Source organism: Marmota marmota, unplaced genomic scaffold (genome assembly GCF_001458135.2).
Source record: "Marmota marmota marmota unplaced genomic scaffold, marMar, whole genome shotgun sequence".
NCBI classification, from domain to species: Eukaryota; Metazoa; Chordata; class Mammalia; order Rodentia; family Sciuridae; genus Marmota; species Marmota marmota.
In genome coordinates, this window is record NW_026000137.1 from 5,017,002 (window position 1) to 5,037,009 (window position 20,008).

The following is a 20,008-nucleotide window of genomic DNA, read 5'->3' on the forward strand; positions in this document are numbered from 1 at the left end:
CTCCCAGAAGCTAGTTTTTTTTTTTTTTTTTTTTGGTAGTTATAGATGGATATCATGCCTTTATTTATTTTTTTATGTGGTGCTAAGGATGGAACCCAGTGCCTCACACACGATAGGCAAGCACTCTGCCACTGAGCTACAGCCCCAATCCCCCAGCAGCTAGTCTTTACAGTCACCCTGCTCAGCCCAGGGAAGGGGCATGGGCCAGCCATTTTTTCAGAGGAACTGTCATCTCTAGTAACCCACACTCCAGCATAACAACAGCTGAACAATGTCCCCAAGTTGATGCAGTAAAACAGAGAAGTAGATGATTTAATAGGAAAAAAAAAATGAGGTGCTGTACTTAGACAATTCTCCTAGGAGGGGAAGAATGACAACAGCCTTAGATTTCAATATCATGTATCAGAAATGACTGTCTATCAACAAGTCTTTTTTAAGGCTAGAAAGCCAAGTGCTGGCAATCTGAGTTGTTTTGCTTACCACTTTCCATATTAACATAGAGAGGTTTTTTTTTTATGATTAACATGATAGTTGTTTTCAAAGATTTTTTTTTATTATTATAAAATATAATGCATATAATGATTTGTCTTTTCTTATTGGATGTGGATTGACTGAGTTTAAATTTGATCCATAATTATCTTGAACCCCATAATTTAGGTTGAAGAGCAAAGAGTCTCTTAAATATCTTTGAAGACCAAGAAAAATCTAGCAACCTAGTATTCACTAGCAGATACATCTGTGAAGGCTTTTAAAGCTTCGTTTCTTTTCTAATGTTATCTCTGAGAAAGTCAACTTTATAGTATTAACTGACCACAATAGAGTCTGAAAATCTACAAAGATAATTATTCTTTGGTTGTATCTTTTATTTAAACCTCTAAAGTTTGGTTTGCCTCTCTAAACTGCACTGTATTTCAAATTTCACATAAGATTCCAGGAATATCATAAGAAAGTGGTATATGATTAAAATGCAAAAAGAGACTTGATAGCTAAATAAAACTTCTTGTGAATCATATTATTGTGAACAGGATAAATACTTTTATATTTTTTAAAAATTTTGATCTCTGGGGGGCTGGGAGCAAGCTAAATGATATAGTACTTGCCAAACATGAACAAGTCCCTGGGTTTGATCCCCAGTACCTAAATAAACAAACACATAAATAAATTTGGCCATACACTGCTGTATTCTTTAAATAGTACAGATTTTTCTGAACTTTTATTTCTTGCTTGCTTTCTTTTTGGTACTAAGGATTGAACCCAGGGATGTTTTTTCCACTGAGCCATATCCCCAGTCCTTTTTATTTTGTATTTTGAGACAGGATGTAACTAAGTTGCTGAGGTTCTCACCAAGTTGCTGAGGCTGATCTCAAATTTTCAATCATCCTGCCTCAGCCTCCCTAGTCACTGGAATTACAGGCATGTGCTACCAAGTCTGGCTAATACTACAGATTTTCAAATCCCCTTTCCCAGTATCAAATTCCACTCCCATCCCTAAGACAATAATCTGAATTTCTGTCATAAGTTCCTGTTTCTAACAATCTACTGAGGAGTTAGCCAGTGAAAGGGCTGAGCAAGCAAATTTGCATAGAAAAGTGGCTAATTTATCTGGTCTCTGGCATTTCCAGGAATATTAAAAAACTGGTACAGCAAAATATATCCTTTGGTTTTATCTATTCCAGGTTTTACTATATTAATTACAATGAATAATAAACAATTTAAGTATATATTAATGACTAATATGCACCAAATATCTCCAGCATATACCAATGCAGATTAAATTTATTTGCAAATACAAATCTGAACCCCAAAGCCCCAAGAATCTTCTAATTTTCATATTTAATTTTCTCATGAAGAAAGAAGATGTATCTTTTACACTGTGAATTCACAGAGAAGTGCTAAGGACTGATTAGGTAAGGTTATGGAGAAACATTGCCACATACCCTGGCACTTTGTCGATTCACTTTCTTCTCCTCATCCGGAAGTGGAGGCATTGGATAAGGGTACTTTCTGCTAGATGCAATGGACCCAGTTGATGAAGAAGGAGACTTGGCAGGAGATAAAGTCCTGAGACGTTGAGAACACATGAAATAAATAGCAGGCGATTGCTTAATATCATTTTCAAATATTTGAAAAGTGAGTTCAGAACAAACCCTCTGACTTCTACTTCCATAAGCTCTTACTCCAAAGTTTAACTACTGGGAAGATGACACTGTCATCCCCAAAACTGGAATGCTGGAATTTTAGCTTTCTAATTCCATGATTGCAATGAACCACTTAAATGTTAGTACATAGAATCATACTTTGCAACTAGAAAGCCAACAATGAAGTTTCATATAGAATAATTAAAAAGATAATATGGAGAATGGATAAAATTATTCTAAGAGCTCATAATGGTAAATTAAGTATACAACATATTAATATTCTGCCTTATTTTTGCCACTTAATGTAAAATTGCTTCTAAGTATAATAATTCCAGTTAAGATCTTACAATACATTACCAATGATATATTAGTTGCTAAGTCACATACTCATTTACACAAAACTCATGCATTCAGAGGCCAGTGTGTTAGTTGTGAAGGAACAAAGGCAAATACAGGGATTTTAATAATAAATTAGTAAACATGCAAGCAGTAAGGAGTGCAGAGTTCCAGCCAAACAAAGTCTGATGAGAACATACAAAAATGGTCTGATTCATCCCTACTATCAGCATTGCTGGGGAAGAGTGGTGTGTTATGCTGAACTTGTTTGATTTGTGTATGTGCAGTGGTAATATTTGTGACTATGGTGGCACACTAGATGAGCCCATACCTGCTGCTAGCTTATCTTTAAGAGTGGGGTGGAAGCGAGTAAAAGACTTCCCATTAGAATATCGTAATGAACAACAGATGTGATAACTGCAATAGATACCCCCTTTGCAAATGTTACCACTACACATTCATGATTCCTTAATTCCCGGTGCAAGGTGGTAATGACACATATCACCGAACTGGTTACACTGCCACATTATAACACAAGTACATATTTCAGTAGGATGCATCACATCTGCTGAGACTGACTCAGACCAGGTGTTTGTATCCTGGGATAGCACTGGGTGGGGCAAGGTCTACTGCCTACACTGCATTTAGTTCCCATTCATATAAAGTCCCTGGCTCTGATTCTGCCATAGTTTTCAAACTTATTTCTATTTTATAAATGTTAAATTCAAGCTAAAGTTTGAAAATAATTTTCCTTACTAACTTTGAGATTCAAGTGAACATCCTTAGTTGATTTTAAGAATCGATCAAGAGTGGTTCCATTTACATTTCTAATTAAAAAATCCATAACTACTAACACTTCTTCCATTTTTGAAAAATGGCCAGGTCCACTCCTTAGCACTAATTGTTAGGACAAAGCAACTGTTAGATTTCTCTTATGTTAATGCTCTCCATCCTGAGTGGATAGGTATGACTAAGAATATTAGTATTTCAAATCCTCTAAAGTTCTATTAATGCAACACAAGACTATGTGTTTTTCTAATTTGGAAATTAATTTTTTAAAAATAATTTAAGTAAAACATTTTAAATAGGACTATGACCTCTAGGAAACAAATTCAGTATGTGCAAAATGAAGACAAACTTTTGCATTTAGAGATTTATTAAATGCATCTTTCTAAAATGAAGGCTATTAACCTGGGTTCATCTTTTTAAACAATCATTACCTATAATAAACCCAAGTTCAGGAAAGCTAGTGAGGTATAAAAGCAAATAACCAAATCTTTCTTTTAGGGATCATGCAAAGTAAATCCTCTTTTTAATTTGCTGCCTTGTGTGTGTGCCTAGCATGAGCTGTTAGCTTCACAGCCATATCAGGCTTGATTTGGCCAGGGGTCCAAATGACAAGCCTTTTCATTTACAAGAGGCGCTAAAGCCCAGTTCTCCTCTCAAATATCTGTGGGCAAAGTCAATAAAGAGTAAAAATAAGACCAGGAGATATTCTCCAGAATCCCAAGGAAATTGCACTAAACTACTTCTCACATTAACAGTCTAGCTAATTGACACTTTCCTGAACCCTGAGAGGAAAAAAAGAAATACCAACCAGGACAGTTTTAGTGGGGGAGGGAGGAAACAGGTCCTGGAGGGGTGTTGGAGAAGACCAGGGTAGGAGTCAAAATAGGAGTAGAGAACAGGGGAGAGTAAATGTTTAGGGAAAATGAACATGATTTCTCACAAAGGTCTAAGGAAGACATTCAGTTCCAGTCTGGCTATCACTTATAGCCAGTACCAAATCAGCTCATTCACTTACAAAGCATAGATAGTCTCTGGAATAAATGTTAGCCATTATCATCACTACACTTTAAAAACCCTCGTAACTACACTGAGCACACATTGGAATCGCACAATAAAGGTTGTGCTTATGTGCCAATGGAGTGTTGTCATCTGGAGCCACATCAGACTTTCTGGGGTTGTTTTTTATAGATAGGCCTATAAGGCAATCTCAGTTCAGTTCTACCCCTCAGGATGACCAAAACCAGGCCAGTCACATGGCAGGGACATAAGCCCACTAATACACTGTGATAATATGCAAATTTTGTAATAGCCAGATCAGAAGGATTTAATTGTCCTTGGATAGGATCTAAGCAGTCAGTATCCACCTTTTAAGTAAATGCAATAGAATAAAGAGGGAGTAGATTTTGGAATTGGATAGAGCCAGTCTCAAAGTCTGGTTCTGACCCTTATCAGTTGATAGGCTACCTTTAGTAACTCTTGTGCCTTGATTTCTATCCATAAAAAGGGAATAAGAATACACCTTATGAGATGAGAAATAAAGATAGAGAGTAGGCACTTGATATGTGATAATTACTGTGGTTCATTTATTTCCAGAAACACTACATTTCTCATAAGATTATGGAAATGGATTCAAAACCCACTGATGAAGTAAGCAATCAGCTGGTATCCCCAGATACCTTCTAAGAGCTTGTAAAGCACCAGCACCAGCACCAGCAGAACTGCTGCCAGCATCTGGATTGGTGAGATAATACTTTTTGCTCTGTTTTCCCTTGCTTCTTCTGATGCCCTGAATACATGGTGAGGACAATTTGTCCAACCACTGTCATCTGAGAACTGGGTAAGGAGCACAATGGAGGTACTCTGATCCCTCCAAATCTGTAGGCATTCATTTGCTTTGCTCTTCATAGTGAGCGAATGCTATGTTTCAAATGCTAGGCTACAGTTGGGACCAGTTTGATGCAGTTGCCAAGTCCTCACTGCCTATTGATAAGAATGCCACAAACCCAACGCCTCTGGCTGATTAAGAAAGTGAACTTTGCCCTCATTGCTGGTTTTGGTAGGAGAGATAATCCTGAATGACCTGGGGGCAGATGAAGCAGATCTGAGCTGAAGCATAGGGTTGGCAAAGCATAAGCCAAGATGTGGATGCACTTTAGGCCTCCTATGCAAGGCTTGTCCTGTTATGTTAGAATTGTGGTGTTAAAGCTCTAGGTCATCTCAATTATTCACCACTTTCACAGAAATTCTGTGTTGATTTTCAAGTCTTAACAGTATAACCTTTATCCAAACATGAAAACTAAGTCATAGCCATCCACTGAACTTTAAACAAAAATACAGATTTTTAATAACAAATTTTTAATGGGACGATCTACTGTAGGAAGCAACATCTCATATTAAAGAGGAGATAAAGGAACCCTCTAAACTTTCCCTTGCGGCTTTGCACGTGCAACCGGGGGTGCAAAAGCATTTCCCCATCCAAACTGCGTTTAATCATGCAGCTTCTGGGCAGACCTGGGTGCAGATTTTAAGAAATGTGAACTCTTCTCTTAAAGTCACAAAAAACTACTCAGCTCACCCAGGGGAGGTGAATCAACTCTTCCGGGGTACCATTTCATAGATTGTTGCTGCCAAAATGCTAAGGCCATTTGGGAATAAAAGCCCTAAACCACACAGGACCAAAGTTGTTACGTTTTGGTTCCATGGCTGGTACAAATTACAATCTGCCCACAAGCCTGAGTAAAATAGGAAGAAGTAATAGGACTGCAGGTGAGCCAAGATTCCCAAGAACATTCAAAATTATCTTACCTGTCTTCCTGACGTTGGCCATCTTGGGAGCTACAGGTGAGGGTGGGATGTTTGAATGTGAGTGTATGTGTATGAGGTTCAGTGTGGCAAAGTGTGGGACGAGCAGAGGACGGGGCAGGAGGGCAGGATGGGGTATAAAAGCAGGACGTAGTTTTGTGAGCAGGCAGGAGTTATGCTTTCCTTGGAGTATATGCAAATGTTATGGATCAAATTAGAATGCAGATAGGTCTAATCATTTTCTCAAACTATACATGTCTAAACTAAATGGTACACTGGAAGAGAAAGTCCACCTTACATGGGTGCTGAGAGTTAAATATACAGACATATTTTGGTATCTGTTCAATGCTGACCCAAGTCATGGTCAAAAGTACTATGAAAGCTCATTGTTAACTTGTCCTCAAACGAGAGGGTAATTGAGCCTATTTCTGCTTCACATAATTGTCCATGAATCTGTCAGATACAGAGTGGACATTTACCTTTAGGAAACCATTTTGATATTATAAAGAGAAAAAAAGAAAAAGTCCATTAAGAGCTCTTGGAAATTTTCTCTGATCTCTAATGTTACACAGAGCTGTAACAAGTTGAATAAATTCAACAGTTTCTAAAATGGAGGAATGTTCTTCTCTTTTGTGAGTCAAGAACATGTTTCCTCTCTGCTTTCTGTTCTATCTGATGTGTCAGACAACATTTTGATTTACATAAAAAATTTCTTAGGTGCTTTCTTGAGAATCCATAAAACTCTCTTCTAAGCACTCGCCTTCTCTGGTAGCAAATGGTTGAAATGAACAAAGAAAACCTAAGCTCATTCCACGTGCTCTCATGTGGTCCATATTATCTCAATGATTTTCAAGGTAGATCAAATCATTGTTTCTTCTTCAAGTGAAATCCACTACATTTCGTTTAGCGTCTTTGTGTGTTTTTTCCTTGAGTTTTTGTATGCACTATGCCCTCTTAGGCAGTAAGTAGAAAAAAAATGCATTAAGAAACTGCTAAGTTCTGGAAATTAAATTGTTGAGGTTAATAGTGCTTCTTTATTAGTGGAAAGTATGTTTCATGCCCATAGAACACTACACAGCGTAAAATGAAGAGAAAGCTACTAAAAGCTCAAGATGGTGATAGGGACATGCACTAAATGGCAACCCTTCCAAACGGCAGCAAATAAACAAGGACCCTTTTCCATCTCTAGGAACTTGTATTAGGAGATACAAGATAGAGAACCAGTCACACTACAGTATTTGTATGTGCTGGGAGAGTTTGAAAAGGATATAAAATTAATTTATAAAATACCTAAAGTACGGTCCTTCAGTGTTTTTATTCACATCTTCTACCCACTTAGCCACATTATAGTCTCTTTTGAACCATGGCTTTAAATACCTGCAGAAAGCAATGGAAGGAACAAAGAAAGCAGAACAAGATAGAAAATCTGAAAATACACAGCACAAGCTTAGCAAGTGGTCTTCACCCTCCATATGCAAGTGACTATGGCAAATAAACCAGGACAGATGCTGGGTGGTTATGAGGCAGTTTATACAATGGCATGAGAATAATCTCAGCTACAACAGGCTCAGGGCATTCGAGAACGTACTTGACAATTCTGGGAAAGCTTTTTCCAGTGGCTTCCCAAAGTAAATCAGAAACTCACTTTCAATCACAGCACTGTCAGCAGCCCCGTTCACCCCCCTCCAAAGTGTCTTTGCCCAGGCCACCTCTCATGTAGCAGCTTGGTTTTCAAATAATAAAGGTGCTTTTTGAAAATATTCAGGCAGCTGCAATTTTAACCTGGCATTTGAGCATATAAAACCCCCAAAACAATTTAAAAGAGCAAAGTTCTCATTACAACATGAGTAGAAGGCTTTTATATGGCCACTGTCTTAGTCCCTGAAGCATATCTCAAGCTGGAATCAACAGATAGGAACCCCCCCCCCCCCCCCCCCCCCCCCCCCCCCCCCCCCCCCCCCCCCCCCCCCCCCCCCCCCCCCCCCCCCCCCCCCCCCCCCCCCCCCCCCCCCCCCCCCCCCCCCCCCCCCCCCCCCCCCCCCCCCCCCCCCCCCCCCCCCCCCCCCCCCCCCCCCCCCCCCCCCCCCCCCCCCCCCCCCCCCCCCCCCCCCCCCCCCCCCCCCCCCCCCCCCCCCCCCCCCCCCCCCCCCCCCCCCCCCCCCCCCCCCCCCCCCCCCCCCCCCCCCCCCCCCCCCCCCCCCCCCCCCCCCCCCCCCCCCCCCCCCCCCCCCCCCCCCCCCCCCCCCCCCCCCCCCCCCCCCCCCCCCCCCCCCCCCCCCCCCCCCCCCCCCCCCCCCCCCCCCCCCCCCCCCCCCCCCCCCCCCCCCCCCCCCCCCCCCCCCCCCCCCCCCCCCCCCCCCCCCCCCCCCCCCCCCCCCCCCCCCCCCCCCCCCCCCCCCCCCCCCCCCCCCCCCCCCCCCCCCCCCCCCCCCCCCCCCCCCCCCCCCCCCCCCCCCCCCCCCCCCCCCCCCCCCCCCCCCCCCCCCCCCCCCCCCCCCCCCCCCCCCCCCCCCCCCCCCCCCCCCCCCCCCCCCCCCCCCCCCCCCCCCCCCCCCCCCCCCCCCCCCCCCCCCCCCCCCCCCCCCCCCCCCCCCCCCCCCCCCCCCCCCCCCCCCCCCCCCCCCCCCCCCCCCCCCCCCCCCCCCCCCCCCCCCCCCCCCCCCCCCCCCCCCCCCCCCCCCCCCCCCCCCCCCCCCCCCCCCCCCCCCCCCCCCCCCCCCCCCCCCCCCCCCCCCCCCCCCCCCCCCCCCCCCCCCCCCCCCCCCCCCCCCCCCCCCCCCCCCCCCCCCCCCCCCCCCCCCCCCCCCCCCCCCCCCCCCCCCCCCCCCCCCCCCCCCCCCCCCCCCCCCCCCCCCCCCCCCCCCCCCCCCCCCCCCCCCCCCCCCCCCCCCCCCCCCCCCCCCCCCCCCCCCCCCCCCCCCCCCCCCCCCCCCCCCCCCCCCCCCCCCCCCCCCCCCCCCCCCCCCCCCCCCCCCCCCCCCCCCCCCCCCCCNGCCTGCCCCCAGTCAGCACTGTAAGGAGCCAAAAAGGTCCCAGGCTCTTCTGCTCCTAGAGCCCCACAAAGTACTTTAAGTGTGGTCCAAACAGGCCTCCATGATATTGAAGCTGGGTTTAGTAATTTAATTGTGGCCACATGTTCCTTTCTCCTCAGTGCATTCCAGATTGAAGTGTTCATGGTGCCATGAAGGAAATGGCCCTCAGAGCTGCCTTCCGAATGTCTGATGGTACACTATGTGAATGACCGTCAGAGAATAATGGTGACCTTAGTGAGAATTTCCCTGATGGATATGGCAATTACTGTATCAGAATGATTATGCAAACAATAAGGGCAGCAATGTCAGAGCTATAGTTGTATTTTGGCCTAGAGTTTCCTTTTATTTTTACCCTGGGGGCCAAGCAAAAACACATCCCCTTAGAATTTGCCCTCGTAAAATAATATAAATTTAATAAATTCAGTATTGAAAGAATTTGAGGGTTTGAATGGGTTTTCACTTTTAAAAAATAACTTCTAGAGATATGATAGGCAATGAAGATCCAAGCTTTGTAAAACTTAAATTACGTGGAAACAAAAAAGAGGAAATTAAAAAACACATTGTTTGTTTTTAACATTTGCTTCTTTCCTCCACATTTAGTTCTTGAGCTGTTTGTAAATATATTTAGATCCAAATCACAATTTCCACAGTTACATTAAAAAATTAGGTTATTCTTCCATAGCTCTTTCTTTCATTTTTAGCCATAACCAAGGTACTCTACAAAAGAGCATCGTGATGCCCTCCTGAAAGAAGGGCTTTGCAGCTTTTTTAGATTCATAAGACCATTTTTGCTAAGATAAGGTCTCCTGACTCAGGAGCAACTCACACTAATTTTGCCTTTAGCCACAACCATTGCCAACTTGCACTTTTCGCAGAGATAGCCAATGAAAACTTGCATAAAGATTAACACTGAGACTCTGAACCAAAAGAAAAAGTCAAAAAGCAAGTGCAGCCACTGATGAAGGCTTATGAATGCTCTGGCCTGGGGAAAACTGTAGAAAAAGCCCATGCAGCTGTCATCAGGTGAAACATAGCCCCACAGCAAACTGAGTCGCCCACAGGCAGACGGCCACTTCTGGAGGAGACATTTGTTCCTTTCACTGACAACCTTAGAAACTCAAAGGGCTGGTACCATGGTGGTTCCATGAAAGCTACAATCACATGGCTGGTCTTGCAGTTAATGGACACTGTCCTCCGTTTCAGGAGCATTTCAGAAGGCTGTGATCACGTCACCAGAGCCACTGAAGAGAACTCTAAATTGTTTGGTCCTTCTGGGGACCTGCCCATGAAAGTGCCTTCATAGTGGGCTTCCTAACATCTCTAGGTCATGGTGGCTGCAGTGATGGGATTTTATCAAACTGCAATAAACCTGCCTACGTGCTTTGACTTGGCTTGTAGCGCAACATGCAAAAAAAAAAAAAAAAAAAAAAATGCATCAGACGGGATAGGAGAGCTCAGTACATTCTCCAGGATGAAAGGGCAGAGGAAATTTAGCTGCTGCTGGCTGGACCAGGAGCACCTCTGAGCAGACATGGGGGCTCGGCCAAAGATCAAATGACCCTGTTCTCAGCCAAGGAAGGGGCTTGGAGGGAGACTAAGTGGCAGCCCAGAGTAAAGGGGCAGGTGAGACTGACCTGTGATCCAGACTCCCTGTCTGGGGGCTGTCAGAGCCCCCTGGGCTTATGCCTTGGGATGGGACTGTCTGGGCGAGGGAGTGCCCAGGCTCAGGTGCTTGGGGCTCCCTCCTGTAAAAACACAATATATAATACAAAGTCTAAGCCAAAAAAAAAAAAATGTTACATCATATACAACAGTGAGGAAGATGCAAGAGGTTTGAGTGGGAAAATAAAATAACAAATGAGGACATTTTATTTTGTTAATGAGCACAGCATGTATTTGTGATGCATGTTCTAATTTCTGTCCCAATTTTTCATCATCTTTTGGGATGATAAGGTACTTAAGGGAATGTTGAAATAATGGACCTAAAATACCTCTGATGTAAAAAAAAAAATAAAACAAAAGATGTTTTCCTGTGGTCATTCTCCTGCACTTATGGTCACACAAATGGCATTACTATATCAGAAGCAAATGGGATTAGTTGTATACGGAACACAAAAAAATTGCCAGGTTTATTCTTGAGAGGCTATGTATCAAGATTCCTTTTTATCTTTTTATGATGTTAGGGATCAAACCCTGGTCCTTACACATGCTAAATAAGCACTCTACCACTGAGCTATATCCCCAGCCCAGGAACCCTTATTTCTAAAGAAGTACATAAATGTGTGTATAAATATATATATAGAGAGAATTCCCATACAAGAAGATATATGAGAATAGTGATCAGCATTACAAACTTGGCTCCATTTAACTAGCATCAATCATGAAACCACAGCAGAAAATGCTGAAAAATCTGAAGGAATCCTTAACATTTCTCCCTAACTATGGTTCTATTATGACATTTTATTCAATATTATAACTGACTTATCTTGTATCAAGATTTCTCAAATGCTATCAGTAGTATTATACTTTTTATCTCATGTTGTGGGTGCAAATTTTACCCAAAATTTTAAAAAATTAGTGATTGCTTTAGGAAATACTGTATAAACACTACTAAACACCAAATGGTCTTTGGGTGCTAAACTCATAGCTTTAACATACTATGGAACTTTCTTTGTCCCCACTAGGGAGTTGTTGAAACCTTGTTATAGGAAATACTGTCAGAACACTAAGTAATATACAGAGGAAGTTCTATAGAACATTTTACAGTTTTATCTGTATTATTATAAGTAACTGAGAAGCTAAGGAGCTCTTACCAGGTGACCTCATGCAAAACAAATCAAATAACATTCCAAGAAGAGTTTATCCACAATGAGCCCTAAAGCATCCAAGCGCTTTGGGAATGCATAAGATAAACTCTAACAGATTAGTTACTTATGATGGAGTTCTATGATGCCATTCTGGACCATGCAATGGTATCATCTGAAATTATCTATTGCTTCTAAGGTTAAGGATCCTCCAGTAAACTTGGATAAGTCACTTACAAGACAATATAATTCAGGTGGAAGGTCCAAATTTCAGGGCAATGTTATTATTCCTGGACTGAAAAAGCTAGGGTATACGATGGAAAAAGCTAACATAAGTTTCTGATGAGCAGTTAACAAACACCTGCTATTCAGACTTTTTAAATATTAAGGCATGAAGAAGCAGTAGAGATCCTGGGGATAATAACTACCACTACAGTGAAAAATTAGTGGAAAAACTTAGGTGGCTTTAAAAAGCACAAGTAATTAAAACCAAGTAGCAAGGTGGGTCCAAAGGTTACTAAAAGTGCATCTCATTCCATGAAGGGAGATAAAGGTTTAAGGAAGCTTTGTTTTGATTGTACTTTCTTAAGTGGAAAAAAACAAAGAAAAAAGTGTATGGTGTTTACTTCATTATAAAAGATTTCAAATAAATCCCAACCCCACCTCCAGTAAAAAAAAAAAAAAAAAAAAAAAAAATTGTGGCTATCATTTAAAATGAATAATGTTGCATTTAGTGACAATGATTCAGTTAAAGTGCAAGTTTAGGTAAATGCCCTTTTAAATGTCCTCAGAAGGAAAATTTAAAAGGGAAATTGATTCCATTAGTCTGAGAGAATGCTTAGATTGCAGCCATGAAGACCTCGGAGCGGTGGTTTCAGACCTGAGCACCATCATGCTCTAGTTTGGTGGGAGTTTTCCCCTAATGCTTCTAGGGCTGTGTGAGTATTGGGGAGAGGAAGGGTGACCCTCTGAAATGGCTGGACCCCAGGTGATGAGAAGAAAGGAATGTTATCAAAATTCCCTTCAAAGGGAACCAAGACACCACAATGGCAGGTGACTGGAGGGAAAGGCTCACAGTGAGGGCGAGCCCCCCCACTAGCAGTGAATATTGGTATGGGCACAGTTGCGGAGATGCCTATGTAAAAGAGAAAAGCCATGGTTAATTTTTAAAGGGCAAAAATAATTTAAAGACAAAACCAAGACCAGAAGCATGGTTTACTGTTCTTTGATGATCAGCTTAATTAACATTTGACACTAATTGCCCAGGACCTTGCAGTGCCTTTTTCCATTAGAGGTTCAGACTTACTCAGTTGAATTAGATCGAGGTCTAAATCTTTTGCCTCTGATTTTCTTTCTGTTGTCACCCACATTACCTGAAAAAAAAAGGTTCATAGCTAGATTTCCAAATAATAAATGATTGCTCCATCACTCATTATATAGTATTTCAAATGGATATAATTCAAAACCAGCACCACCCTAGAAGACAGGGGGCGCTGCACACTCTACAGCCTTCCCAATGTATCTAGTACATTGGTGCTAACAAATCCCATCATTTCCCATACATAGAAAACAAAACTAGACTCTCATTCCAAATATTTTTCCTCTCTGTTGGGAGAAGAGCTAAAGAGCTTACAGGAAATAACATATCTTTACATCCAGGGAGCATAGAATACAAAACTTGGGCTGGATCTACAGATGAATTCAGAATGTTACCCTTATACCTTGCCAAGAGTTACTTCGAGGTCGCCCATTTTCACAGATATCTGAAATATGTTTTGTGTCTGGAATCCTTTCACTCCAAGAATGAGAGAGCCCATTTGACCTGAAATTGAAAATATTTACATATTGTTCAAAAATGTAAGCAAATTAACTTTTTTGAAATTAGTAAGCAAAACTTCTTAGCAATACTGTGCATCAAATAAAATAAATCAAGAAAAAAATCTGAAATGAAAGAATGACGAGAACATGAAAGTCTTCATGAAAAAGGCAGAAATACACAACATTCAATTTAAGAAAAGTCAAATACAATGGAACCCCATTACAATAGTCTATAGATGAAAAGTATCAGGACATAATACAAGCCAATTTACCTTCCCCAGAACACAGCAACCACAAATGGCAAATTCGCTGTGTATTTCAGTTACATAACCCCAGCAGCAGCATTTATAATGGGGTCCCACCATAGATGTTTCTTAATTGTAAAGCAATGGATTCCATTCCAATATTATGCGAACATGGACTTCCAAGAGATTACATTAAGATTTGCTTAACTGAACCTAGTTAACCTTTATCAAAGTAATATTTAGTTTTCTGGATTTGGCATTTTTCTCCCCAAATATATTCCAAAGATGTGTAGTACATTTTAGTTAGTTGTTTGATAACTGAGCTGAAATCAGATGTTTACCATGGAACTCTTTCTCACAAAGCCCATGTACCATTGAGCCCTTCTGCTAATTGTGTCCTACCATCTTTAAATGAATTAGCTACAAGATGCAAAATTTATACACCTACCTTGTACCACATAACAAAAGAATTTTGACAAATTACATATACTTAAATGCCTTACAGTTGGATGTATTTTTAACTGGTTAAAAATAGTAACCCACTGAAAAATTTCTAACAATTCAAATGAATATTTCAAGCTCTTTTTTAGGTATTTGATAAAATAGTAGTATACTTAAAAATATTTTTCATATGTCACTCTGGTTAGTTGCTAATAATATCTACTTTAAAGGGAATCTTCTGCTGATGAGTGAAAACATGGAACTCAGCACAACTGGTACACATCAATGCTGTAGGTTGGAACTTTTTCAACATGATTTGCTTCTTAGAGAATGACTCATATTTTGTAAGAAAGGACAACAGAAATCCTTCTGGAACCCACTGATTTCTCTATTTTTTCTATGTTATATAAAGTTTTGCATTTGACCAAGAAAATACTTATATAATGAGAGAATTCAAGTAGATCTTTGCCATCTTCTTTTCTTAGCCATCAATCCCTCAATAAATTAAAACACTAAAAAATTTAAAACACCCTTCTGTGGGTCAAAATGTAGCATTTCATCTTTTGCATTGAATTCTGATATCTAAGTGAAAACTATCCTTCACATAGAGTTCCCACATAGAATTCACCAATTCCTTCTATTCACCTTTCTGGATCAATGTTGATAAAGACTGAGCACCATTGCAGAATTTTTACAGATTATTCACTCTCCCTAGAATACCAGAAGAGATCAGATTCCTCTCAATAAACTAGATGTTTTACCCTCACACTGCAAAGCAACAAATGTGCCCGAAGTCATGACTGGGGCTACCAAAACGTTTTTCCTTCCCCCTACTTCCATTTCTTTAGTTAAGGAAATTCTTCTACAAGAATATTTTAGCTTCCTTCAATGTGGTATGTGTCACTTCCTACAACATTCCAACTATTTGTTTCTTCTACACATTTATTCTCAAGCAATTTTAAAGCATGCAGAATTTTAAATGGTGTCATACACCTTAAGATGCTAGAATAAGAATATATCATCAGAGTTCAAGACATAAATAATAGATAATCCCACCTCTATTATTATAAAAATCAGGCAATTATTAAGCATACTTAAATTAATTTGTCAACTAAGGTGTAAGTTATAAAAGTCTGCAAATAATCATTCCAAAAAAAGGCAAAATTATAATATTCAATACATGATTCACAGAGAAGCAATCTTTGTTTCACAGCGAGCTTAGCTTTGATATATATAAAATTAAAAAATAGTCAATGCAGCACTTATATTACCAATTTATGTTAACTGCTTTTATTGAAGCATGACAGTAACCTTTTTCTTTGACTACCAAACATGACATAAAGCTCACCATTTAAAATTATTAAGTACTATGCATAGTTTCTTAAGCTATATAAGAGCAAGACTGAAAGACCCTGAGGTTTCCAAACAGATTTAGAATTATTGTTCATTTTATTTTGTTTTTGTTTCAATTTTGTGGCCTGATTTGTAGGTCAAGTGGTTTTGAGCATATGGCATTTTGAAGCAGAGTAATCAAAGAACAAAGGATACTATTTTTTAACATTCAAGAAAGAAGGAAGAAGTAATCAAACCTGCTGCAAAATAATGAAATGTTCTGACTAATGGAATAATGTGTGATGGAACAGGTAGAAATCTGAAAATGCGACAGAAAAGCAGACCTCTTCTTAGAACTAGATGCTGAGTTTGTGCTGACTCCAGGAGGAATGTCGCTATAAAAAGAGTCGCCATCTCCAGGCTTTTTTACATAATCTCCCTGGGGTAACTGTCTAAGGCATAATAAACATTTCAGAGTCAGAAAACAAGACACACACATGAACACAGACATATACAAATCTTATTTTAGGAAAAAGAGAGGTAGGGATAATGATCTACATGAATCAAATCTATAACAACACATAAGATTATTAATAAATGTAACAAATTAAAGTCATTCTAACTGTTGAGGTCAGAAATGCAATCACTGAAGTCTTTATAGGTTGGATGAATAAAGCGTTGCTTTGAGAGGGAAAACAAGGGAGGATGAGTTTTTGTTTGTTTGTTTGTTTTTTCGCTGTAACTTCATTATACTCAGAGATGTTAGCTGAGTATCAATTTTAAAAAAATTGATGTTGAAGCACACATAGAACAGTTCTTACCCAGACAAAGCAATTGGGTTTTGAGGGGGTTTTTTGGCACCATAATGAATAAACTATTCATGATTTCTAAACATAACAAAATGAACGTAATCTTGATTTAATTTTAAAGGAATTGATTAATTTCTAAGCTATTTTATAATTGAATCCAGATAAATTCTCATTAGAGTTTAATGTTCCATGTGGAGCTCCATTGTTCATTTAAAATTAAAAAAAAAAAAGGAAAAAAAATTAAAAGAAGATTCAAAGTTGAATCAAAAAGGTAATTTTATAATTGCACACTTGAATATGCGAAGGAAGATCATTTAATAGAGGAAGAAAGGGTTGAACAGTTAACTGAATTTCTGTGGAGACTATGGAAGGACATTTGTAGGAGGACAGTGGGTGGCAGTCCTCCAATTCCACTGTGGTAGGAGAACAACAAGAACAGCTATTTAATCTGCACAGGTATTAACCCACTCATCTCTCTTTGAAAAAACTAAAATTGGTACAGATTTTTATTACTTCTCCTAAGTGAACCAGATAGAAACTTTATATAGCCCCACCGCCCCCCACAGTCAACCCTCTCACCGTGCCAATCCGATCACCTGCCAATGCGTGTTGCCCAAATAGACAACTTGCACCCAAACCTGACTCAGTTCATCCAGCGCTATCACTGAAGGTGGCACAAACTAGCACTGGATTAAGAATTTTAAACAAAGCTACACTTAAATAAATAAATCTCCAACAATAGCACAAATTTGCTAATTCCCTTTTCATGTTTGGTTTCTCCTTAGTTACTATGATAAGCTTGGTTACTTACTGATGCTAAATTTCAACCCCAAAATGCCACTTTCAGATGTCTGCTTGTCTATATTGATTTCCCACATTGTTGTAAATATTTAAAATATTTCATTATTTGTTTTCTGATGACTGTACATCCCATGTCATATTATGTCAATGCTATGTGAACACATCTCTACAAGTCTCAAAAAGTTTTCAATGGAAATAAAAAAGTATGTACTTTAACTTGTATGATTTAAGCTACTTCTCTATATTTTAACTTAAAAAAGGAATTCTCACTAACTAGTTTATAATATTGATTCTACCCATAATTTTTTCAGTTTTCTCCAAAATATATTTTTTTAATTCTATAAGTGACTTCAGCTCATGACAGTTACCCTTTCTTTTTCCTGGTTATTATGAAAAATTGATTTTATAGGGAAAATATAAAAGCCTTGATACTTATAGTGTTCATAGTAACAACAAACAATATATTTTCCTATGTAAGAGATCTTTGATCTCTATTCATATTTTCTGTTTTATCCCACATTAGGAACATACTCCTTCAATACTTGAAAAACAAAATGCCCTTAATAAAATCAGAGTTCCATATTTTGTCTCAAGGAAGAAACTTCCCTATTGTATTATATAAGCATGTTAAAAAGATTACTACAGAATGTCAGCATCATATGTCCAATAACAATATTGATGGCCAATATAGTCCTTCTGTCCCTATTACCTTTAATGATGACCTTAGGAAGGCAATGAGATGTGCCTCAACAAATTCAAATTAAACAAAAACAAGCTCAGAACCACACCGAACCTTTCTTTTTACTTTCTTTCCCCAAATGACCTTTTCTTCACAGATTTTTGGCTTTTAGGTATTTACCCTGGCATTCTGATACTGCAGGTGCAGATGGACTACCTCCCACATTGGAACCCAGTTCTGTTTTGTCTTAGACCGAGAATGTTTTACCACCTCTTCAAGGTAACTTCTCTGTGGTCACGGTCACTTTTTACACAGTGTACAAACATCCTAAATGGTAAAGTTAAAAGCTATGGGCTTCCGTCAAGGAATTGAAAGGGAGTTTCAATTTAATGTACTTCTGGGGCATCACCTCCTTTAACAATCCAGCAAGATTTGATTCTTATCTATGTTCCCTATAAAGTCTCCAACATACAGAAACTAATTTTCCACATTCTCCTGAAAATTTCACAAGGAATGGATGCAACTTGTTTTCATACTTTTTTCTGTGGTAGGTTTTGAATTTAAAAAAAAAAAAAAAAAACTCTTGAGAATATTTAATATTCTTCACTGTCCATAAATTTATCTTTAAAAAATATTCATTATGCATTTTTAAAAAACTATTTCTTCTTGTTTTAGAGGAAGTAGAGAATATTAGGCCCCCATGATCAATAAATAATCTTGCATCATTTGTTATGAAACATCATAAAAAATCAATTAAATAATGCCCTTAAAAATTTTAAACTGAACTTTTCCCCCTAATTCTTTATTAATAATTTTTACAGCTTTCTTCCTACATTTTGAGTGTTTTTCATGTTCCCTCAAATCTGAATTTGAAAGTGATTACCTTGGTAGATGGCCTGGCTAGTGGTTTTATAACAGGAAAAATCACCTCATATTTCTCATATTATATGCAAACATTTTAGACATGTACATGATTTTTGGTAAACAATAACCAAAATGAATACTATGTAATTAAGTTCTTTTTCCTCAAAGGTCATCCCTTCCTACATTAATTACAGATTGTCTTTTTTTCCTCTCTACACATTTTCATACCAATTTGTGCTTTGAACTGATGCATCTCATTCGATAACATTCTTTGAAGGTAATCCTATTCTCTAACACAAGGAACAATCCCTATAACTTAATGACTTTGGAGGAGCTGATGCATACAAACTGTTAATTATTATTTATTTCTAGGACTACAGTATTCATTGTTATTGTTTTCTTGTTCTTATTCTATTTCAGAAGATAACATGTTTATATTCATAAATCATCTAGCTATGTGAGCATTATAAATTTAAACATTCAAAGAGATTTCTGGGATCACCCCAAAAGTCTTTAAGCAAATTGTTGATCCTGTTATAAGAGAAGTCTGTTCTTTCCTAAAAGCATCCATTGATCTTTAATATTAATTTTGACAATACTTATGCTTACTGAACATGAAAGAAAAAAGTTTAAATAAGTCTTAATATTAATCTTTCTCTTACTGAAATTGTTAATTTACTATTTTAGGAAATATTGTTCAAGGTATACCAATATTTCCTAAAATAGTATATTAACAGATGCATAAATATCATTGAAATAATAATAATAATATTAAAAGAAACCAAGAAAGGTTTGGAAAAAAGATAGGAAGTCCACAAGCAGAAAACAAAGTACCTAAAACATGAGAGAGAAAAAGAAAAAAAAAGTAGAAAGAAATGGGGGTGGAAAAGAGTAGACTGCTTAAGATTAAACCATAGGTCAGAAAGATGATTTATTATATTCTATTTTTCATTAATCATAGTGATGTATGTTCATTTCAGACAAGAAAAGGATTTCAGCTGAATAGGGATGTTTTATAAATCTAAGTTCAGTTACTATTTCTTACTCTATTTGCAAACATGCCTGAAAACTAAAACCTACTTAGAATTCTTGTCACAACTGCTAAATCCTAAAGCTAT

The 20,008-nt window shown here is 39.5% G+C and overlaps 1 protein-coding gene across 5 annotated transcripts in view; it reads right to left on the reverse strand.

The window, feature by feature from the left end:
- Adam22 (ADAM metallopeptidase domain 22) overlaps positions 1 to 20,008 on the reverse strand; it is a 186,389-nt gene that overhangs the window by 3,814 nt on the left and 162,567 nt on the right. Inside the window, exons 25-30 of one of the 5 annotated variants that reach the window (XM_048785446.1) lie at positions 16,082 to 16,189; positions 13,623 to 13,723; positions 13,208 to 13,274; positions 7,356 to 7,442; positions 6,069 to 6,098; positions 1,938 to 2,061 (exon numbers count right to left, since the gene is read on the reverse strand). In XM_048785446.1, the coding sequence (XP_048641403.1) occupies positions 1,938 to 2,061; positions 6,069 to 6,098; positions 7,356 to 7,442; positions 13,208 to 13,274; positions 13,623 to 13,723; positions 16,082 to 16,189 (517 nt within the window). Of the gene's footprint in view, positions 1 to 1,937; positions 2,062 to 6,068; positions 6,099 to 7,355; positions 7,443 to 10,731; positions 10,843 to 13,207; positions 13,275 to 13,622; positions 13,724 to 15,994; positions 16,190 to 20,008 lie in introns of all 5 variants that reach the window. The other 4 variants (XM_048785444.1, XM_048785447.1, XM_048785445.1 and 1 more) reach the window with 4 other exon arrangements.